This window comes from Ovis canadensis, chromosome 13 (assembly GCF_042477335.2).
Source record: "Ovis canadensis isolate MfBH-ARS-UI-01 breed Bighorn chromosome 13, ARS-UI_OviCan_v2, whole genome shotgun sequence".
Taxonomy (NCBI): Eukaryota; Metazoa; Chordata; class Mammalia; order Artiodactyla; family Bovidae; genus Ovis; species Ovis canadensis.
In genome coordinates, this window is record NC_091257.1 from 90619499 (window position 1) to 90643768 (window position 24270).

At 44.3% G+C, this 24270-nt stretch overlaps 1 protein-coding gene across 2 annotated transcripts in view; it reads right to left on the reverse strand.

Annotated features, from left to right (window-relative positions):
* Positions 1–24270, reverse strand: part of SLC13A3 (solute carrier family 13 member 3) — an 85122-nt gene that overhangs the window by 28357 nt on the left and 32495 nt on the right. For both annotated transcript variants that reach the window (XM_069548696.1, XM_069548697.1), the window contains exons 4-5: positions 8795–8861; positions 2687–2872 (exon numbers count right to left, since the gene is read on the reverse strand). In XM_069548696.1, coding sequence (XP_069404797.1) covers positions 2687–2872; positions 8795–8861 — 253 coding nt within the window. The remainder of the gene's footprint in view (positions 1–2686; positions 2873–8794; positions 8862–24270) is intronic.

Genomic DNA, 24270 nt, shown 5'->3' on the forward strand with positions numbered 1-24270 from the left:
AAAACCCTCTGACAGCAAATGCCCTCCCATGTCCCCCGTCTCTCAACTCTGGACCAGCCCCTGAGGGCCTCAGTACTCCCATCTTTCCTGTCCATCCCTGTGGACAGCCTCCAGCAAGAACTAACACTGAACACCCTGCTTTGTCCTCCTAGCTGACTGACCCTTTGCTGGCACTTCCTGCTAACCGAGGAGACAAATGGGTCATCCTGGATGGTCCCCATATCTGAAGCAGAACCATCTTGGCTTCTGGTTTTCAGTCTCACAGCCAGGCTTTGCTCAAAGAATGGAGATGAAAAGACACCAAAGGTTTGCAATGGGGGCTGGAATCAACTGGGAAAAGACCAATGCCTGGCCCCCATGCCCAACCTCTGAAATCAGCATCTCTGCAGCTGAGACCCAAGCATATGTTTTTTCACCTTTCCTGGAGACTCTAAACACACCCATGGCTGAGAATCACTGTTTTTTACAGACCTGCCTCTTGAGAAACCTATATGCAGGTCAGGAAGAAACAGAACTGGACATGGAAAAACAGATTGGTTCCAAATAGGAAAAGGAGTATGTCAAGGCTGTATATTGTCACCCTGCTTATTTAACTTATATGCAGAGTACATCATGAGAAACGCTGGGCTGGAAGAAGCACAAGCTGGTATCAAGATTGCCGGGAGAAATATCAATAACCTCAGATATGCAGATGACACCACCCTTATGGCAGAAAGTGAAGAGGAGCTAAAAAGCCTCTTGATGAAAGTGAAAGAGGAGAGTGAAAATGTTGGTTTGAAGCTCAACATTCAGAAAACTAAGATCATGGCACCCGGTCCCATCACTTCATGGGAAATAGATGGGGAAACAGTGGAAACAGTGGCAGACTTTATTTTGGGGGGGCTCCAAAATCACTGCAGATGGTGATTGCAGCCATGAAATTAAAGGACGCTTACTCCTTGGAAGGAAAGTTATGACCAACCTAGATAGCATATTAAAAAGCAGAGATATTACTTTGCCAACAAAGGTCCATCTAGTCAAGGCTATGGTTTTTCCTGTGGTCATGTATGGATATGAGAGTTGGACTGTGAAGAAAGCTGAGCGCTGAAGAATTGATGTTTTTGAACTGTGGTGTTGGAGAAGACTCTTGCGAGTCCCTTGGACTGCAGGGAGATCCAACCAGTCCATCCTAAAGGAGACCACCCCTGGGTGTTCATTGGAAGGACTGATGCTGATTCTGAAACTCCAATACTTTGGCCACCTCATGCGAAGAGTTGACTCATTGGAAAAGACCCTGATGCTGGGAGGGATTGGGGGCAGAAGGAGAAGGGGATGACAGAGGATGAGATGGCTGGATGGCATCACCGACTTGATGAACATGAGTTTGGGTGAACTCTGGGAGTTGGTGATGGACAGGGAGGCCTGGTGTGCTGTGATTCATGGGGTTGCAAAGAGTTGAATATGACTGAGTGACTGAACTGAACTGAAAATCAAAGGATTTGAGAACCTGAGAATATGGTAGAGAGTTAAGGTTTTAAAATCAGCTTGTGAGGTAAGACATGGGTGCACTTAAGTTTTCTCATGAAAATAACTTTGAATACCCACAAGTATAGAACTGACTTACGTACATCAAACCCACTCTCAGGAAGACCAATGCAGTTAGCTTTTCCTCCATCATCCCTATAAATCCTTGATTCTTTGGCTGAATACCAGATAAAGACATCAGCCAGCACATGGAGCCATGTTGAATATCATGTTGTTCTGTTGTTTTGTTAAATGCTTACATTTGGATTCACATGGATTAATTTAATATATGAAACATTTCCACAGTAACAAAACCTTAGAAACCCCACCTCTCAGAATCTTGGAATCTGAAAGTACTTAGAATCTTGAAATACAAGGATTTTTAACATCTTCAGACGAAGAGGTTTGGAAAAAATGGAATTGATGTCAAACCATCAGAGAATCCATCTCTTTGATTCTCACACCCTGACAAATGGCCACTCAACCTCTGTCTGAACAGGTTCGGTGATGGGGAGATTTTACTTGGCAGAGTCCACTCCACTGCTGGCCCATGTGCCTGGCTGCATGGCTTCTCAGAGGACATCACAGCCACACACCAGTACCTCCTACTGGGGTTGGTTTTAGAAGGAGATGTCACGTCATGTCACCCCTCTGCTCTCAGCTCTCCTCTGACTCTCCTGACAGTGCCTGCCCTGGTCTTCTTACCTTAGCCCCTTCTGCACCCCAGCCCGGCCAGTCTTTGGGCTGCTTCCCACCTTTGTACAGGCTATTCCTTCTGTCTGAGGTGCTCTTCCCTCCTGCGTCCACAAAGTTCACCCCATCACTTCTGGGTCTCTGCTCAAATGTCACCATATTAGAGGGATGGCACAATACTGACCAACCTAGATAAAACAGCGCCCACTCCTCTTACCTCTGCCCCCTTCTTCTGCTCGATTTTATTTCATAACGGATCACGCCAACATATTATATATTCCCTTGCTTTTCCCTTTATTGTTTGTCTCTCCCACCAGAATGGAAGTTCCCCAGAGCAGGTATTTTGCTGGGCTTTGGGCATCGCTGGGTCCCCAGAGCCTGGACAATGGTAGACACCCAAGACACATCCCTGGATGTTGGGTGAAGGAGGAGGAGAGGAGTAGAACAGGCAGAAGCCCCAGTGCCGGGGACGGGGAGCACTCGCTCTTACCTCTTGAGCTGGCCGAGCAGGATGAGGTTGGGGGCTGTGCCCGTGAGGGTGGCGGTGCCCCCGATGCTGGCCGAGTAGGGGATGGAGATGAGGAAGCCCTTCCAGATGTTCCTGCGATATTCCTCCTCCTTCTTGGAGGTAGGGTGGAGATCCGTTGGAGCCTCTGCCTCCTCAGGGCAGTCTTTGCTTTAAACAAACCCAAAGAGAAGCCATTCAGAATTCCTGGCCTTGTGGAGAAACACACTGCCCGGGATGGGAGAGCTAGAAGGCAATTGGCATGGGAATCAAACACTTCTAAAAATGTGCAACCCTTCAGCTTAAGCGTTCTACTCTAAGAAGTTGTCCTAAACTAATACTTGGTATTAAATATAACTTAAATGGAAAACTTCATTTAAATATCCATCAAAAAAGGATTGGCTAGATTAAGACGATCCTGTTTCTAGATGGAATACCAAAGCAGTTAATAAAAATGGTGATTTAGATGGGTATTTATTCAGATGAAAGATGCCCATTATATAAAGTGAAAAGGTAGGTAACAGCACTACTTACTTCTTTTATTTTAAAAATATACACATATTTCATGAATATATGAGTATTAAGAAAAGTCTAGAATGATATACACAAAGTTGCTTTGGGGACTTTCGCGGGGATGGAATTACATATTCCCCCCCCCCCCCCTTTTACTTTTTATTTGTATTTTCTGGGTTATTTTCCTGGTACCTTTGTGGAGTTGGGGAAATAATATAGTCAAAAATTGTTAATTATATAATTAAAAGATAATGATGCTGACACAAATTTATTGAGGTGAAAAGACATCCACTACACTCAGTTAGCTGAGGTAATAGGTTGTAAAATGCATGTATAGCATGGTCAGTGATTTTGTTAAAAATACACACACACACACACACACACATAGATAAATGGTCTAGAATAGTATTCACTTAACTCTTCTAGTCTATCTTTGGGAGTGAGGTGCTGAGTACATTTTTGTTTTTGTTTAAGAGTTCTTTTTCTTTTATCTGTGCAACTATAAAATGTTTATTAGTGGATGAAATTAAGAATTATCTTTGTGTAAAAATCAATTTTTTTTTAAGAATGTAAGACACTTCAACTATCTTGGGGCTTTAATCACTAACATGAAGGGCCATTTCTCCAGTGGGTGGTGAGGATGTGATCTGGGGTCTAAAAGGAAGACAAGGGCTGGAAGCAGCTGGAGACAGATGCCATGCTTGGTTATCCAGGGTGAGAGGCCCAGTCAGGGACCTGTGGGCTCCTTCGGACCTGGGGCTCCAACCAGACTGAGCCTCACAGGAGACTAAGAGCAGAAAGTGTTCTTCTCGTGCACCCCCTTCCTAGTTTGGATGGAAAACTGAGGCCCAGAGTGGGGCTTGAGGAACGTAGGGAAAACCATTAGACCATTCAGGTATGACCTAAGTCAAATCCCTTCCGATTATACAGTGGAAGTGACAGATAGATTCAAAGGGATTAGATATGACAGATAGAGTGCCCAATGAACTATGGATGGAGATTCGTGACATTGTACAGGCGGCAGTGATCAAGACCATCCCCAAGAAAAAGAAATTCGAAAGGCAAAATCATTGCCTGAGGATAGCTGTGAAAAGAAGACAGTTCAGTTCAGTTCAGTTCATTTCAGTCGCTCAGTCGTGTCCGATGCTTTGTGACCCCATGAATTGCAGCATGCAGGCCTCCCTGTCCATCACCATCTCCCGGAGTTCACTCAAACTCATGTCCATCGAGTCGGTGATGCCATCCAGCCATCTCATCCTCTGTCATCCCCTTCTCCTCCTACCCCCAATCCCTCCCAGCATCAGAGTCTTTTCCAATGAGTCAACTCTTCGCATGAGGTAGCCAAAGTATTGGAGTTTCAGCTTTAGCGTCATTCCTTCCAAAGAACACCCAGGACTGATCTCCTTTAGAATGGACTGGTTGGATCTCCTTGCAGTCCAAGGGACTCTTAAGAGGCTTCTCCAACACCACAGTTCAGTTTGATTCCTGGGAGGGGTGGCGGCTGAGAGGAGCAACCCTATGTCCAAGGAGCGGTGACTGCGTGGGTGCAGGAGGGCCAAGAGGAGCTACTCCATGTTCAAGGTCAGGAGGGGCGGCCATGAGGACATACCCCTTGTCCAAGGTAAGGAGCAGCAGCTGCGCTTTGCTGGAGCAGCCATGAAGAGATACTCCATGTCCAAGGTAAGAGAAACCTAAGTAAGATGGTAGGTGTTGCGAAAAGGCATCAGAGGGCAGACACACTGAAACCATAATCACAGAAAAGAAGACAAGCTAAAGGCAAATGAAAAAAGGAAAGATATAAGCATCTGAATCCAGAGTTCCAAAGAATAGCAAGGAGAGATAAGAAAGCCTTCCTCAGTGATCAATGCAAAGAAACAGAGGAAAATAATAGGATGGGAAAGACTAGATCTCTTCAAGAAAATTAGAGATGCCAAGGGAACATTTCATGCAAAGATGGACACAATAAAGGACAGAAATATTATGGACCTAACCTTGTAAGAAAAGTTATGATCAACCTAGATAGCATATTCAAAAGCAGAGACATTACTTTGCTGACTAAGGTCCGTCTAGTCAAGGCTATGGTTTTTCCAGTGGTCATGTATGGATGTGAGAGTTGGACTGTGAAGAAGGCTGAGCACTGAAGAATTGATGCTTTTGAACTGTGGTGTTGGAGAAGACTCTTGCAAGTCCCTTGGACTGCAAGGAGATCCAACCAGTCCATTCTGAAGGAGATCAGCCCTGGGTGTTCTTTGGAAGGAATGATGCTAAAGCTGAAACTCCAGTACCTCATGTGAAGAGTTGACTAATTGGAAAAGACTCTGATGCTGGGAGGGATTGGGGGCAGGAGGAGAAGGGGATGACAGAGGATGAGATGGCTGGATGGCATCACGGACTCGATGGATGTGAGTCTGAGTGAACTCCGGGAGTTGGTGATGGACAGGGAGGCCTGGCGTGCTGCGATTCATGGGGTTGCAAAGAGTTGGACACAACTGAGCGACTGAACTGAATTGAACTGAACTGAACAGAAGCAGAAGATATTAAGAAGAGGTGGCAAGAATACACATAAGAACTATATAGAAAAGATCTTCATGACCCAGATAACCACGATGGTGTGATCACTCACCTGGAGTCAGACATCCTAGAGTCCGAAGTCAAGTGGACCTTAGGAAGTATCACTACAAACCAAGCTAGTGGAGGTGATGGAACTCCAGCTGAGCTATTTCAAATTCTAAAAGGTAATGCTGTGAAAGTGCTGTACTCAATATGCCTGCAAATTTGGAAAACTCAGCAGTGGCCATAGGACTGGAAAAGGTCAGTTTTCATTCCAATCCCTAAGAAAGGCAATGCCAAAGAATGCTCAAACTACTGCACAATTGCACTAATCTCACACGCTAGTAAAGTAATGCTCAAAATTCTCCAAGACAGGCTTCAACAATACATGAACCATGAAATTGCAGATGTTCAAGCTGGATTTAGAAAAGGCAGGGGCACCAGAGATCAAATTGCCAACATCCATTGGATCATAGAAAAAGCAAGAGAGTTCCAGAAAAACATCTATTTCTGCTTTATTGACTATGCCAAAGCCTTTGACTGTGTGGATCACAGCAAACTGGAAAATTCTTCAACAGATGGGAATACCAGACCACCTTACGTGCCTCCTGAGAAATCTGTATGCAGGTCAAGAAGCAACGGTTAAACTGCAACAACGGACTGGTTCCAAATTGGGAAAGGAATACATCAAGGCTGTATGTTGTCACCCTGCTTATTTAACATCTATGCAGAGTATAGCATGTGAAATGCAGGGCCGGGTGAAGCATGAGCTGGAATCAAGATTGCTGGGAGAAATAGCAATAACCTCATATATGCAAATGATACCACCTTTATAGCAGAAAGTGAAGAAGAACTAAAGAGCCTCTTGATGAAAGTGAAAGAGGAGAGTGAAAAAGTTGGCTTAAAGCTCAACATTCCAAAAACTAAGATCATGGCACCTGGTCCCATCATTTCATGGCAAATAGATGGGGAAGCAATGGAAACAGTGTCAGACTTTATTTTGGGGGCTCCAAAATCACTGTAGGTGGTGATTGCAGCCATGAAATTAAAAGATGCTTACTCCTTGGAAGGAAAGCTATGACCAACCTAGATAGCATATTAAAAAGCAGAGACATTACTTTGCAAACAAAGGTCCGTCTGGTCAAGGCTATGGTTTTTCCAGTGGTCATGTATGAATGTGAGTTGGACTATAAAGAAAGCTGAGTCCTGAAGGATTAATGCTTTTGTACTGTGGTGTTGAAGACTCTTGAGAGTACCTTGGACTGCAGGGAGATCCAATCAGTCCATCCTAAAGGAAATCAGTCCTGGATATTCTTTGGAAGAACTGATGCTGAAGCTGAAACTCCAATACTTTGGCCAATTGATGCAAAGAACTAACTCATTTGAAAAGACCCTAATGCTGGGAAAGATTGAAGGCAGGAGGAGAAGGGGACGACAGAGGATGCAATGGTTGGATGGCATCACCAACTCGATGGACATGAGTTTTAGCAAGCTCTAAGAGTTGGTGATGGACAGGGAAGCCTGGTAATCTGCAGTCCATGGGGTCTCAAAGAGTCAGACATGATTGAGCAACTGAACTGAACTGAACTGACAGTGGGGCTGGGGTCTGCAACCAATGGACACAGAGTTCCAGAGGGTAGGGATCAGTGCTTTTCCAACAGACTCAGCACAAGCTCTGCCTGGGTAGATGGTTAAAACAGATACCCAGGTTGCAAGGTGGTGAGTGGTGGGGCCAACTACAGAACCGTATCTCAAAGGTGGACTCAAAGCCCCCAAACATGGTGCCAGGGAGGAGCACAGGCCTCAGGATAAGACAAACTGATGTAAAATCATGCCCCTATCTGCTAGACCCTTCATCCGTTCCCATCTCATTCAAAGTAAAAACTACATCAATGGCCTGTGGGGTCCCACAGGCTCTGTCCCCAGCCAGTGCCCTCCTGCCACACAAGCAATCTCTGTGACCCCATCTCCAGCCACACTAGCATCCCAGCTGCCTTGAACTCTCAGGGCTTTGTACCTCTGGCCCCTCTGCTAAGAATACTCTTCTCACAGATTCCCCAAGACCCTTCACCTTCCCCCGGTGTTTGCCTAAGAATGACCTTCTTAGTGAGGTCTTCCCTGACACACATTTAAATACTGCCCTTTCCCTCCCCCAGCCCCCTCCCTAGCCTGCTTTCCAATGCTTTGTTCTCCTGTTCATTGCCATGTGCCTGACAGTACCTGGCTCATGGGAAGTTCTCTATAAATTTGCTGAATGAAGGAAACAGACCTGACTGATGCCCAGCAATGATGCCTTGAGCAAGTCACTTTACTCCCTGCTGTTTGCTTCATTATCATGAAATTGAGATAACGATACCATTAATAACAAGCATTACCATCTGTGCACGGAAGGCCTAACAACCGGCTTTATCTACATGATCTCATTTAATCTCAAAAACAACCCTCAAAAAGAACACAGATGGGTTCTGACATCATGTCCAGCTGGTAGGTGAAACTGAGTTTCAGAGAGGGGGAGTGATGTGTGCAAACCAACAGAGCTGGTAAGTGGCAAAGCCAGGGTGCAAAGTCAAGTCTGCTTGACCCCAAGCACCCAGGTCTTATATCCTCGCTGCTGTATACAAAAAAACACCAAGACTAACTGTGCCATCAGTGTCCAGATGCTTCCTGAGTCACACAGGTGTGAAGGGCTGCTACTGTCTCGGGATCTTTTGTCTTCAGACAAAGCTTTAGCTTGGCCCGGTACACCCTCTCCTCCTTGACGATCGTGTGGTTTGCGCCTCCTGCTCTTCTGGTCCTTCCTTCCAGACCCTTCACCTCAGCAGACCTTTAGGGGCTTACTGTACTCCCCTGCCCATCCCATGTTTTCTTTTTTCAAGGAGGCTGGAGCTCAGGGAGAAGTGGTGGTAACTTGGGCATTGGGTCATTGGGAGAAGAATGGGGGGTGGGGATTGCCTGCAGCATGGAATTCTTGTTCATCCTCTCCTTGGATCAAGCATGGGCTCCTCTATGAATTTCACCAGGAGAACTCACTCTTCTGTGCCAGCAATGAATTGCATCTCCGTGGGCACAGTGTGCAAGCCGTTTTTCCGCACAGCAGCTAGGAGAAAAGAGCATGAGGTCTTTAGTGGGATGTAGCAGGTGGGACAGAAGCGTCCCCTTCTGGTGCAGTCAATCAAGAGTACTTCCTCAGGTCCCAGCCTATACTAGTCATTGGACTAAAAAAAAAGACACTCAAAATTCCATCCTTCTACCCAACTTGTTCCTATTAGGAGAGGGCTTCAGGCCTGGGGGCAGGAAGTTAGCTGCAAGGCAGCTGGATAAGCCATAACTCAAGCCTAGGCTAACCTCGACTGTTATTGTCAAGGGGATGTTTGGGAAAGACCGGCTACGAGTGGTAATGGATCAGCAATGGGATGGGTGACCCCAATCTGCCACTCATTCAAAACACATCTATTGAGCACCTACTGTGTACTATTGACCATCAGCTTGGGGTACACAGTGAATAATATAGGTCAATGTCCTTGCTCCCACGAAAGCACTGTTCTAGAGAGGATGACTGACAATAATCAAGAACGAAAACTTCGGGTGTCAGGGAACGTTTAATTTTAAGGAATCCTATATGTTGTTTTCTGTTTCTCGGGGGCCTTCTGTTCCTTATCAGTTCCTGGAAAACAGGAATGAGCAGAGCTGCACGCAGTTCTCAGGACTGAGGTCATGACCTTTCAGTAACCTTTTACTTTTCTATAAAACTACTTAGTCATGTTCCTATTTCCGATACACGGGTTGTCTTCTGGCGCTGTGATGATTGTTATTCCCCTAGTTACTGTTGTTACGGCCCCATGACGATTGGCATTCCCTTGGTTACTGTTGTCATGCATCTGCTTTCCATGGTTTTGCTCAACTTTATATTTTTCTGCCTAAAGCTTCCGTGTATAACAATATATATGCACACGCCACCATGATTAAAGCACCCTTGTTCCACTAGAGACTTGGGTCCCCCAAGTCCTTCTTTTCTTCGTCTTCTTTTCATCGACTCCTGTCCCCAGGTTCTGGTCTGTCAAGACCAAAACAAGTGGCGCCCGAACAGGGACCTGGAGTACTCCCTTGGCAAGCTGTGACTGTGGACCCACTGAGGTCGGTAAGTGTGGGGTAACGGGACAAACGGCTGGACAGCCCCACCGCTTTTCAACTTTGCTTCATCATTTATTTAAAGTTCAAGGACTCTCAGTTTCGTGTCGGTGAACAGAGGCTTGTCTCCAAATGGTAACTGAACATAATCCCTGGTTCCCTGATGAAGGTAGTTTTGATTTAGAGATTTGGAACCAGGTTAAACAGAATGTTGAATGAGCTGCAAGATGGGGAAAAAATATTCCAATAAATTTCTGGCCGTTATGGGCCCTCATTAAAGCTGTAATTTTGCCATTTCAAGGAAATTCTAGCCCCACCCCCCAATATTTGACAACAGAACACTTGTTACATGAATATGAATTAGATGATGAAACTTTACAAAAGGCCCAATTAGAACAACATAAAATATTTCAGAATTTTCCCACAGCACTGCTCTGGTTGCCCCAAGTGCTCCTCCTCCTCTTGCAACGGGCACCAAACCGAAAGTCCTCTCAACTCAAGGACAAGATGACTCTGATAATGACTCTTCCGAGGATGACAATACTTTCCTTGATGATAATGATAAGCCTTTAACTTGTACTCGTATTTATGAGAAAACACTATCTACTCATTCTCCTTCACGACGAAGGCTTTCTGGATTGCTGGCTTTACAATCTCGAATCTCTGAGGCTGATGACTTTTCTGCGTTTCCTGTTTTAAAAAATCCTTATGCTCAAGGCCAAATTATACCTCAACATCAATACATTGATTTTTCTCACATGCAACAAATGAAAAAAGTTGTAACTATGTACAGCCCTCATTCTTCCTTTACTAAGGAACTTTTAAATGCTATGGCATCTTCTGTCGGAAATTTTGTTCCTTATGATTGGCGACTTTTGATAAAGGCTCTTCTTAAGCCAGGAGAATATCTTCAAAGGACAATGTGGTTTCAGGATGTAGCCCGAGATCATGCCAATTCTAATGCTCGAGCTGGCGCTCCCCAAAACCAAATTACTTTTGAAATGTTAACCAGTACAAGGCAGTTTGATGCGGTGAAAGCCCAAATACAATGCCCTCCCTTATTACATGAGCAATTGAAAGAAGTTGCCCTTGAAGCTTGGGATCAAATTACTCCTCAGGGAGAACCTAAAGGCAGCTACACAAAAATATTTCAAGGACCTAATGAAGCCTATGCTGTTTTTTTTTTTTTTAACTAGATTGGAAGTTGCTATTTCCCATAGTGTTATTGGAGAAGAAGCCAAAAGGCAACTAGGAAAACTGCTTGCTTATGAGAATGCAAATCAGAAATGTCAAAGAGCTATCTCTCCAATCCGTGAGACTGGGGCTATTATCGACTATTTGAAGGCTTGTCGCAATTTAGGACCAGAAACTCAAAAAATGCAAATGCTAGCTGAAACAATGGCTTCTGCCTTTAAGAAGGAGAATGAAAGATGTTTTGCATGTGGAGATAAAACACATTTAAAAAAGGATTGTCCTAAAAAGCACACACAAAAAATTAAAACTGTTGAAAAACCCCCCGAAATTTGCCCTCGTTGCCCTAAGGGGATACATTGGGCCAGGGAATGTCAGTCTAAATATGATGTTGAAGGAAAGCCTATTTTGGGAAACTCCAAGCTGGGGACTCCTCAGGTCCCCATCAACAAAAACCAGGGGCAAACTTCATCTTTTCCCTCAAACCCTCAACATCTGGCAGTGCTGCCATTGATATACCAGGCCTAAATGATTTTCTCCTTTTTCCTCAAGCAGTCCCTTTTAGAATACCTACCAGACTTTTTGGACCCCTATCCCCACAAACCTTCAGTCTTTTACTTGGCCAATCTAGTCTGACTTCTAAAGGAATTACTGTTCACCCTGGAGTAATTGATTCAGATTATAAGGGAGAAATTCAAATTATGATGTCATCTCAGATATTATGGCAATTTAAAAAGGGAGATAAAATTGCTCAATTACTTCTTTTACCTTACATTTCTATTAACTCCTCTGATGGTATGTGGACAGATGGATTTGGCAGTACAGATCAAAAATTATCCTTATGGACATCAATTATATCTGAATATACCTGACCAAATATAAATATCAAAATTAATGGCAAAAAATTTTCTGGTCTTCTTGATACTGGATCTGATATTACTATTATCTCCAAACATTTATGGTCCAAATCTCGGCCTATCCAGAGAATTTCTTGCCAGATTGCAGGAGTTTCTCAAACCAAAGTACAAGAGGTTTATCAAAGTGTCCAAATACATCCATGTGAGGGACCAGAAGGCCAGCCCACAACATGATGACCTTATGTGAAAGATGCACCCCTTAATTTAATAGGAAGAGATTTACTTATGCAATGACAAGCTCAAACATGTATTCCACATTTTTCCTAGGGGCCACTGCTCACTTAACAAACAATGCAATTATTAAAATTACTTGAAAAGTGACAAGCCTATTTGGGCAGAGCAGTGGCCCCTTATAAAAGAGAAACTAGAGGCTGCTGAGGAACTTATCTATACACAATTGAAATAGAAACATATTGAGGAATCTTGTTCTCCTTGGAATTCTCCCATTTTTGTAATAAAAAAGAAATCTAGCAAATGGCATCTCTTAACAGACCTTAGAAAAGTTAATGCATCTATGAAACCTATGGGTACATTACAACCAGGAATTCCATCACCTACCATTATTCCTCAAACTGGCATATTATTATTATAGATTTACAGGATTGCTTTTTTACTATACCTTTACACACTCTAGACTGAGAAAGATTTGCCTTCTCTTTTCCTTTTCCTAATCACATTGGGCCTCATAAATGATATCAATGGACTGTATTGCCTCAAGAAATGATTAATTCTCCCACCATGTGTTAATATTATGTAGCCAAAGCCCTTGAACCTGTGGGAAAACAATTTCCTGACTTTCCTATTATTCATTATATGGATGATATATTGTTTTTGGCTCCATCTGTTTTAGAGACTCAACATATGTTTGATATAGCTCAACGATGCTTAAAAGACTCTGGATTAATTATTGCCCCTGAAAAAATTCAAACCTCTACACCTTACCATTACTTAGGATCTATTGTTAATAGACAACATATTACTCCCCAACTAACACAAATTCGTATTGATAAATTATCAACCTTGAATGATTTTCAAAAACTTTTAGGTGATATAAACTGGATTAGACCCTCTTTGGGCATTGCAAATTATCAACTGACTAATTTATTTAATACTTTGAAAGGAGATCCTGATTTAAATAGCCCTCATTCACTTTCACAAGAGACACGAGAGGAATTCTGTTTAGTACAAAATAAATTACAAAAATAATTTCTTACTCATATTAGGCTTGAATTGCCTTTAAAGTTATTTAAACTCCCCTCTCTCCGTTCTCCCACCAGACTTCTTGCCCAACAAGAACACCCAGTATAATGGATCTATATGGCAAAACCAATACAATATTGTAAAGTAAAAAAAATAAATAAATAAATAAAATCTGAAAAAAAAATAACCAATCTATACCCATTTTAGAGGGACAAAGTCATGCCCTATCTTTATTTAATCACTCTAATAATTATCAATGGGAGAAATAGAACTAAGACTTTGATTGGCTCCAATCCCCATAAAATTGTATTACCTATTAATGAAACTCAATTTGAAAATGCATTACAAACTTCTACCAATTTCCAAATAGCCTTCTTAGACTATTTCATTTCATTATCCTTCTAATAAATTTGAAATTTCTTCAAAAATACTGAATTTATTATCTCTCACATTGTTACATCCCAACCTATACCTCAAGCTGATGTTTTCTATATAGATGGGACTAAAAACTCTAAAGCTTCATTTGGGTGTCTCAAAAAATATAAGGTCTTTTATACTAAATTTCATTCTGCTCAACAAAATGAATTATATGCTCTTATTCAGGTTATTCACCTACATCCTTACCCTATTAATATAGTTTCTGATTCTTCATATTCAGTTTTTGTATTAAAAATTATAGAAACTTCTACCATAAATTCTAATCAATCTATTATTCAACAACTTTTTCTTGAATCACAATCCATTATTATATATTACTCATATTCGAGCACATTCTGGCCTTCTCGGTCCAATGACTCATGGTAATGAACAAACTGATAAACTTGTTTCTTTTCTACTCCCAAAGAACAACATGCTCTATTCCATAATAATGCTGGCTCCTCATACCAGATTTGGAAAATTCCATACTGCCATGCTAAAGAAATCATTAATAATTGCTCTATTTGTAGACCCCAACACCTTCGACCCATTTCACAAGGTATCAACCCTCGAGAATTACAACCCAATGAATTATGGCAAATGGATGTGACTCAATGCCCTGAGCTTTCTCCATCTTCTTTTTTACATGTCTGTATTGATACAAATCTTCTTCTATATGGGCCACACCTTTTTGAGGCAAAGCTACACAACTTGTTATAACCCACCTGTTAGCTTGCTTTGCAGTAATGGGAACACCTAGTTCCCTAAAAACAGACAATGGTCCTGCTTATATCTCTAACCAATTCAAAAAAATTTTACAATCTTTTTTTAATCAAACATATTATAGGCATTCCTTATAATCCACAAGCATAAGACATAGTTGAACAGCACATCACACACTGAAACTACAAATAAAAAAATTTAAAAAGGGGGAATACACAGGAACAATTCTATCTTCCCTATCCAGAGCAGACTTTACTAGATTCCAACAAAAAGACTCTGATGCTGGGAGAGATTGGGGGCAGGAGGAGAAGAGGATGACAGAGGACGAGATGGCTGGATGGCATCACCGACTCGATGGACGTGAGTTTGAGTGAACTCTGGGAGTTGGTGATAGACAGGGAGGCCTGGCATGCTGCAATTCATGGGGTCACAAAGAATTGGACACGACTGAGCGAGTGAACTGAACTGAACACAAGATATTCTTTAATCCTATAACTATTGTTAATAGAGCTTTATTTGTTTTAAACTTTTTAAACTTACCACAAGGAGATATCTTGACAAGAGCGGAAAAACATTTTGAGGAATTGAAGGACACTTCTCTTCCTCTGCCCATTTGGTATGAAGACGGGCTAACTAAACAATGGAAATCTGGGAAATTAATCTTACAGGAAAAGGGGTATGCTTGTATTTCTCCAGATGGATCCAACGAACTCACCTGGCTCCCTCTTCAGAAGATCTGCCCCAAGGGAGGCTCTGGCATTCAAAATAAAGATGAAACCAAAAAACCCGCAGAGGGAAGAAATTCCAATACAGGCCATGGCGGCTCTGAAAATCTCCAAGAAGACCAAAACATTCTGGTTGCGATGAAAGTGGTGGAGAAAGTAAAACTGGGCGAAGCAATGGAAGTGACTGCAGAGTGGGGAGGAGGAGCAGGTAGACTCGTGATCAGGTCAACAGACGAGACAGATGAGCTGATGGCATGTGAGCTGAGACCTCAAGGATTAAAAGGAGTCAATCATACGAAGAGATGTGGGAAGAGGGACTGGGGCAACAGGAACAGCAAACGCAAAGGCCCTGAGGTGAGCCTGTGTCTGGTATGTTGAGAAGCAGAAGGAAGACCAGTGGGGCTGGAGGGGCCTGATGGAGAGGGAGATTAGGAGGAGGTGGGAGATGGGGCAGGGGCTGGGGTAGTAGAAAGTGGTCTGGATCACACAGAGGTCTTGGGGCTCACCGTAAGAATTTTAGCTTCTCCTCTGAGCCAGTTGGGAGTGGAGGCAGGGGAGAGTTTGAGCAGAGGAGAGTCAGAAAAGGATATGACTTCATTTCTAAAGAATCCCTTGCTTGACAGGTCAGCCTCCCCACAGGAGAAAACTGAAGAGATTAAAATTTCCTGCAGCTGAAACCATCACCAAGAGCAAAAGATCCATCCCTGGGCATTGGAAGTGTGATTAATAACTGAACACATGGGTTCAGGGGTCAAGTCTCCATCAGTTGCTTTGTGACATTAGGTCAGTGTGGTTCTCAGCTAGGGTTGATGCTGCTTCCAAGGGATACTGGACAATGTCTGGAGAAATTTTTGATTGTAGCAACGGGGATGAAGGTGGTGGGGGTGCTACTGGTACCTAATGGTCAGAGGTCGGGGATGCTGCTAAACATCTTGTAGTACATAAGTCACCTCCACAAGAAAGAATTTTCCCATCTAAGATGTCAAATAGTGCCAAAGTTAAGAAACTGGCTTAGATAAATCCCTTAATCTCCTTGAACTTCTTTAATCCATAAAAGTAATAATTCCCCTGGGGTTATCAAGAGAATTAAAGAATTGATTTATTTGCTATAGACAGAATATTTTCATTCCTTCCCACCCCCTTCCAAATTCAAATGTTGAACCCAAATCCCCAGTCTGAGGGTGGTGTTAAGAGGTAGTGCTTTGGGAGGTGACTAGGTCATGAGGGTGGAGCCCTCATCAATGGGATTAGTGCCCTTATAAAAGACCTCACAGAACTCCCTGCCACTTCTACGACGTGACTACACAGCCAGATGATAGCCAGGCGGTCTGTGAACCAGGAAACAGGCCCCCAACAGATGCTGGATCTGCTGGTGCCTTGATCTTGGACTTTGCAGCCTCCAGAATAGGGAGACATAAGTACTCAGCCTGTGGTATTTTTGTTGTAGCAGCATGAACAACTGAAACACCATTTAAAGCAAGGACCAGCAAACTTCTTCTGCAGAAGGCCAGGCAGTAAATATTTTCGGCTTTGGGGGCCATATGATGTCTGTTGTAACTACTCAAATCTGCCATGGTATCATGAAAGCAGCCCTAGATAATACGGAAATGAATAAGTGTGACTAAACCTTTATTTTTGGACACTGAAGATTTCACATACTCTTCACATGTCATAAAATCTTCTGCTTGATTTATACAACTATTTAAAAACATAAGAGCTATGCTTAGCTCACAGGCTAGATGAAAAACAAGTGGCAGGCTAGATTTGGTACACCCAAGTTTGCCAGCCCCTGAGTTTAAAAATTTAACAGGAATCTGAGCACTAGTGAGGATTCAGGAAATGTGGGTTACTATTACGAAAGTACAAGAAAATGGCCCCTGGAGTCTGGAACTGGTCTGACCCAGCTACGACACAGCATCCTCTTGTTGGACCTAGATAATCTTACACATCACTGACTCCAGTTACTCTGAGACTGATAAAATGAGCCAGAGTGAGAACACTGTGATCTTGTTTAAGCACAAAGCCACTTGCCACCCACAAAATACCAAGCATCCCCTTCTCTTGCTAAAGAAATGGCTACTTCTTACCTAATCACAGAATTGTCCACAGGTTTGTTTTCCTTTTACTGTTCGCTTTGTTTTCGGCTGAGCTGGGTCATCCTTGCAGTGCGTGGGCTTATTTGCCCTGCGACATGGGGGATCTTCGTTTCTGACCAGGGATCGAACCCATATCTCCAGTATTGCAAGGTGGATTCTTAGCCACTGGACCACCAGTTTCTGACAGCACCCAACCTAAAGCAAACCCTGCTTCCTTAGGTCCCCATCCCCACCCAATGCTTCAACCAAAGTCTGAATAGTGGGAGGTTCTTTCTAATATCTCTGAGTTCTTTGTCATTGCCCACGGTGTGTATGTTTCCTCACTGCAGCAATGATAACAAACTCAGCCTGTTTAACTACAAATGCGCTTTGGCCACTTTGGACAAAGGAGGAAGGGTCTAGATTGCAGCTCTGGCCCTTTCCCTGTCTGACCTCAGGGGCTTGGGGAAGTCTCTTCCCTTCTCCACTCTGGGCTGTTCTTTTCCTGCTGGTACGAGGGAGCAGGGTTCCACCGTGGCCGACTGTCGTTTTTACTGTGCCTAAGGCTGGGGTCTGAAGGGTAAATTCAGATCGTCTCACCCTGGGCCATGGGGAAAGGGCCTCAGGGCTCCCATGGTGGGAGCTCACATTCAAATGCAATGCCTGAGGCTGGAGGCCAGGGCACTAAAGCAGGAAGTGAAAGGTTGTTCATAGGACACTGATGTTGGGGTGGTGGTGGGATGCAGAGTCACTCCCTGGGGGCTGACCAGACAGGGAGAACTCTGACCCAGTGACTCCCAGCCGCCACCCATCCCTCACTCACTCTGTACTCTTCTTAACTTGGTCAGGAACAGCTGTCCTGCAGCATCAGATACTTGCAAAGCTCACCAGCATCTCAGGTATAACCACAGCCCGTCCTCCTCAGCCCTGGATGAACATTAGAATGTCCTGAGAAAGCCCAGGTCCCACTCCGGAGGTTCTGGTTTAGAGGCTCTGGGACCTCAGTATTTTTTGAAAGCTCTACAGCTGGTTCTGTTGTGCAGCCAGGATTGAGAAAGCGTCCTTGAATTTAGAGATGTGGAACTGATGTCTCCAGTGGCTGTCCATGACCCTAAGGGGTAGGGGGTTGTGTGTGCTCACTAGTTTGCCACAGTCCCTACCTGGCCCCTTTCTCATCCCTGGAACCTGGTCGTTGCCAGCATCAGATCTGGAGAGCCGGATATAAAACCCTAGGGCTGCAGACAAGGCATGCATGCATGCTAAGTCGCTTCAGTCTTGCAAAGTTGACTCTTTGCAACCCCATAGACTGTAGCCCGCCAGGCTCCTCTGTCCATGGGATTCTCCAGGCAAGAACATCGGAGCAGGTTGCCATTCCCTCCTCCAGGGGATTTTCCTGACCCAGGGATCGAAACTGGGTCTCCTGCATTGTGGGCAGATTCTTTGCCGTCTGTGCCACCAGGGAAGCCCACAGACAAAGCAGAGGAGGATATTCACACAGACACACAGACACACACACATGACTGTAAACAGTAGTTATTGGTAGCAATTAAGATTAGGAAGGAGAGACTTTACTTTTTCTTTATGCAAATTAGTTCCATTCCATTAGTAATGTGAAACAGTTTGATACCAAGTATTATTTCCCTCTAATAACGATGCCTTTAACACAGCTATTGACTGTGCGGATCACAATCAACTTTGGAAAATTCTGAAAGAGATGGGAATACCAGACCAGCTGACCTGCCTGTATGCAGGTCAGGAAGCAACAGTTAGAACTGAACATGGAACAATAGACTGGTTCCAAATAGGAAAAGGAGTACGTCAAGGCTGTATATTGTTACCCTGCTTATTTAACTTTTATGCAGAGTACATTATGAGAAACGCTGGACTGGAAGAAGCACAAGCTGGAATCAAGATTGCCGGGAGAAATATCAATAACCTCAGATATGCAGATGACACCACCCTTATGGCAGAAAGTGAAGAGGAACTAAAGAGCCTCTTGATGAAAGTGAAATTGGAGAGTGAAAAAGTTGGCTTAAAGCTCAACATTCAGAAAATGAAGATCATGGCATCTGGTCCCATCTCTTTATGGCAAATAGACAGGGAAACAGTGGAAACAGTGGCCAACTTTATTTTGGGGGCTCCAAAATCACTGCAGATGGTGACTGCAGCCTTGAAAGTAGAAGATGCTTGCTCCTTGGAAGGAAAGTTATGAGCAACCTAGATAGCATATGAAAAAGCAGAGACATTACTTTGTCAACAAAGGTCCATCTAGTCAAGGCTATGGTTTTTCCTGTGGTCATGTATGGATGTGAGAGTTGGACTGTGAAGAAAGCTGAGCACCGAAGAATTGATGCTTCTGAACTGTGGTTTTGGAGAAGACTTGAGAGTCCCCTGGACTGCAAGGAGATCCAACCAGTCCATCCTAAAGGAGATCAGTCCTGGGTGTTGATTGGTAGGACTGATGTTGAAGCTGAAACTCCAATACTTTGGCTACATGATGCAAAGAGCTGACTCATTTGAAAAGACCCTGATGCTGGGAAAGATTGAAGGAGGAGGAGAAGGGGACGACAGAGGATGAGATGGCTGGATGGCATCACCGACTCAATGGACATGGGTTTGGGGGGACTCTGGGAGTTGGTGATGGGCAGGGAGGCCTGGCATGCTGCAGTTCATGGGGTCGCAAAGAGTTGGACATGACTGAGCGACTGAACTGAATAACGATGATGATAAGGTCAATGAAGATGAAGTAGAAAAAAAAAATTGGAAAACCAAGGTGCTACTCAGCCCTTCATCCCTTTGCTTCCTGTGACCACGGTGACTCACATGACCACATGAAAACAGGCCAAAGTCTCCAAAGATTGTAACTTCCCTGGGTCCAGAAATCACTGGCTGGTTAGGAGCTTGGTGCTTATGTAAGGTCTTATTCAAATAATAACAATCCCGGAGCTGGTATCAGGAAGGGGGAGCTGAACATTCACATTTGTAATCTTACAGCAGTTGGGAACAACCTGGGAGAGCTGGGCAGGGTTATTACCTTCTTCTTTACACCTAGGGAAACAGGCCTCGACAGATAGGGTAAGGTCGGGATTGAGATGACCCATTGGGTCATCATAATGACCCAATTGAATTTTGGGGGCAGAGTTTTTAATGGCAAAGTCGGGCTTGTTCCCAGGACTGTTGATTTGCCACCCCTGAGTCTTGCCCCATCTCCAAAGGCATCTACCTGGCTCGAACCTAGAACATCTAACTATAATGTAACCTCCCCAGCATGACTGAAATATTCTTGAAGTGGAAGGCTCTTAGGAAAGAGTTCTTGTGTCAAATTTGGAAAAGAGCACCCCAGGGAGAACAAAGACCCCCAGGGTAGGTAGGTTTACACCTGTTCATTTATTTAACACTCACAACCACTTGGGCAGTAAGGATTTATATCTCCATTTTATATATTAGGAAACTGAGGCTTAGAGCAATTCAGTAACTGGTTTGTTTATTAATTGATAGATTCCACACATTTATTGATCACCTACTACATGCCAAACAGTGTTCTAGGTGAACAATACTATAGTTCACAGCAAGGAAAAGGATGGACAGAAGCTCCCTTGGAACTTGGAGTCCATGGAGATGGGTAATCAACAAATAAATCCTTCTCACTTAGGAGTCATGGGAAACTTCAATCTGAATCAAGGTGTAAGGTCTTATTACCCACTCTTTCTGATTCTTGGAACCCTTATATGGGTTTTTATATAATGGCAACTGTGTAACTGCCACGTATTACCTACGTCTGTGTGCCAGGATCTCAATTCTCATGTACGCTTCACAATGATATACACAAAATGGGAGGTTTTGTCCTCATTTTATAGATGAGGACAGAGCCTTGGGAAGAGGCCCCTCTCCCAGCCTCATGAATGAAGAGGGAAGGAGAGGGCAGTGCTTAGCTCAGCTGACAAGACTGCTTTTGAAATGATGGCATCTTTGTCATTCCTAAAGGAAAGACATAGGTGGCAAGCCAGCTTTTTTTCTTTCTTTTTAGTTAATTTATTTGGCTGTGCTGGGTCTTAGTTGTGGCTCGAGGGATCTTTAATTGCAGCATGTGGGATCTAGCTCCCTGACCAAGGATTGAACCCAGGATCGAACTGCATTGGGAGCATAGTCTTAGCTACTGAACTACCAGGGAGGTCCCGAGCCAGCCTTCTCTGGGCAGAAAAAAGGAGAGGAAAGCATTGTAGAGTCTAGGTTCAAAAGCCTGGTGGTCCCCTTATTGGCTGAGGGGCTTTGGGCAAATACTTCACCATTCTGTGCATCAGTTTCGCCCTCTGTGAAATGGGCCACCCCTTCAGGGATGAAGTGCAGGATCTAATCAGAGCATGCATTGTAGCAGGATGCTGGAGAAACCACCACCCATGCGGCCCTGATCCCCCAGGCAGTGCAAGGAGCCAAGTGTGTAACAGAACTTCAGAGAAGCAGCGGGGCTGCCCTCCAAGACTGAGGACCCCCAGGGTCTTGTCCAGCGAGCCCTGCCCTGCCCCAGGTCTATCTCATCCTGGCACGTGCCTGTAAGCACAGATTCCAGATTCAGACAAAACTCGGCAACTAACGCACCATGTTGCTTTGGGCAAATCATTTTGCCTCTCTGACCCTCAGTCTCTTCATCTTTAAAATGGGGATGATCTTCTTCATAGTACGGTTATGAAGATTAAATGAGGGAATGGGTCTGAAAAATTTAGCCCAGGCACAGGGCGTCTTTAGAAAATGGCAGCTCACATCACCCTCACTGTTGCTGCTCTGGGTTCCCCTCAGGGACCTCGAGCATCCAGGAGCCTCCACCCTGGCCTGGCCCCTGACCAGAGTCTCCACTCCGTCTACCCCTGCCCTCTCCTCCTGCCACCGGGACAGAACACAGAAAGTGGATGAAAGGGAATGAATGTCTCTTTGCCCTGGAATTACCTGGTTTAGGTCTGAGGGCTGATCATTAACCAGTCCCTGCTCTCTGATCCCACCGCCTATGAAAGCAGGTGTCTGCTCCCGCCCCCCGCCGGGTCTCCTGCCTCCCGACATTCTGCAGAGTAGGGGAAGAGACTCTGGATCTGACACTGTGTGTGACCTTGGGCAAGCCCCTTCCCCTTCCTGAGTCTCAGGTTTTGCTTCTTCTTTCACATAACTGACTTTCACACTTTTTTCCCCCTTTGCCACTAAACTCTTGGGGGAGGGGGGAAGACTTCTGTGGGAGGCAGATTAACAGAAGAGGACAGACTGTAAAGTCGAGCAGACTGGATTCAAAATACCGGAGCTGCTGTTTTGAAACCACGTGACCTTGGGGACTACAATCAACCACTTTTTCAGTTTCTCCCTCCTTTTCCACTCTTCTAAATGAGGTCAATGCTAGTTCCATGTCATTCAAGGGTAAGGCCCTAAGATGAGACCTATTTAGCACGAAGTAAGTGCTCAACAAACATCAGAGACAGTTACTTGGAAGCTCAGGGTATAACGTATTATAAAGAGGGAGCAGCTGGTTTGAAATGAGAGAAGGAGCAGAGTTAACTACTTGCTGTCACCCCACAGTGACTATGAGGCAGTCTCTTGGAGCCCCAGGACTCAGAGGAAACAGTTTGAAAACTGACAAAGCCAATACTGAAAAGTGAAAGCGTTAGTTGCTCAGTTGTGGCCGACTCTTTGTGACCCCACAGACTGTAACTTGTCAAGCTCCTCTGTCCATGGGATTCTCCGGGCAATAATACTGGAGAGGGTAGCCATGCACTTCTCCAGGGGATCTTCCCAACCCAGGGATCGAACCTGGTCTCCTGCATTGCAGGCAGATTCTTTACTGTCTGAGCCATTACTAGGCATCTGCTAGGGAATACTCAAGATCTGCACACTGTGGTCCACAGGCTGAATCCTGCCTGTTGCCTGCCAGCTATGGTTTTAAGTGGATGGAAAAAAAATCGGTAGAAGAATAATATTTTGTGATGTAAAAATTATACAAGGTTTTAATTTCAGCACCCACAAGCAAAATTTCATTGGACCACAGCCACACCCACTCATTTACATATCATCTATGGATGGTTTCTCCCTGCAAGGGCAGAGTTTGAGTGGTTGTGACAGAGTGGCCAGCAATGGGTTAAATATGTTACCGTCTTGTCATTTACAGAAAGAGTTTGCTGACCCCTGCCATAGAACATCTCTTCCTGCCCACATGGAAGACTTTGACCTTGTATAGATCACGGCTTTGCCACTTCATCAACAATGTGATTGATTCTGGACATACCATGTCACCTCTCTGAACCTCCCCTGTAAAGGACATAACTATTTCTAGCATTCAGGGCTGTCGTGAAAAGAAAATAAGCAAGACCCTTGATTGCATGACGGAGAAATGCCCGTATCACAGTAAGTGAGATGAACTCAGATGGTGTGTGCCTGTGTACTCAGTCACTCAGTCGTGTCCAACTCTGCAACCACAGAGACTGTAGCCCCCAGTCTCCTGGAATTTTCCAGGCAAGAATACTGGTGTGGGTTGCCATGCCCTCCAGGGATCGAATCTATGTCTCCTGCGGCTTCTGCATTGGCAGGCAGATTCTTTACCACTCAGCCTCCCGGGAAGCCAACTTAGATGGTACATGAATCAGAGTTTAGATTTTTAACAGATAGGTAATTATTTTCATGCATATTCGAAAAAATAGCACACACAAGGGTTACGGTTTCATAGATAAGTCTTGTTGTGTTTGTTGGGGTAAATGATCGAAAGGTACTGCGGCAGACCCACCATCTCAGCTCTCAACACACACCTTCCATCTTTGGGTCCCAGGTAGCATCTGTCATCTGCAGCATCCTATTCACATCTCAGCCAGACAGAGTAGGAAGCAGGCAGGGAAGGACCAGAAGCTGCACACACCATTCCTACTCATACCCCATTGGCTAATCGTGATCACATGACCATATCTAACTGCGAGGGAAGCTGAGACATTCAGCCTTTTCTCTGCACAGTCATGTGCCAAGGTGGGGGTTCTATTATTAAAACTGCAAAGGAAGAATTGAGATTGCAATCTCTGCCCTCTTATATATCAATTTAAAAACCTCCTTGAAACACATCTGCATAAACATCTGAGTTAAATCTGAGTTAAATTCACCCATTCCAGTCC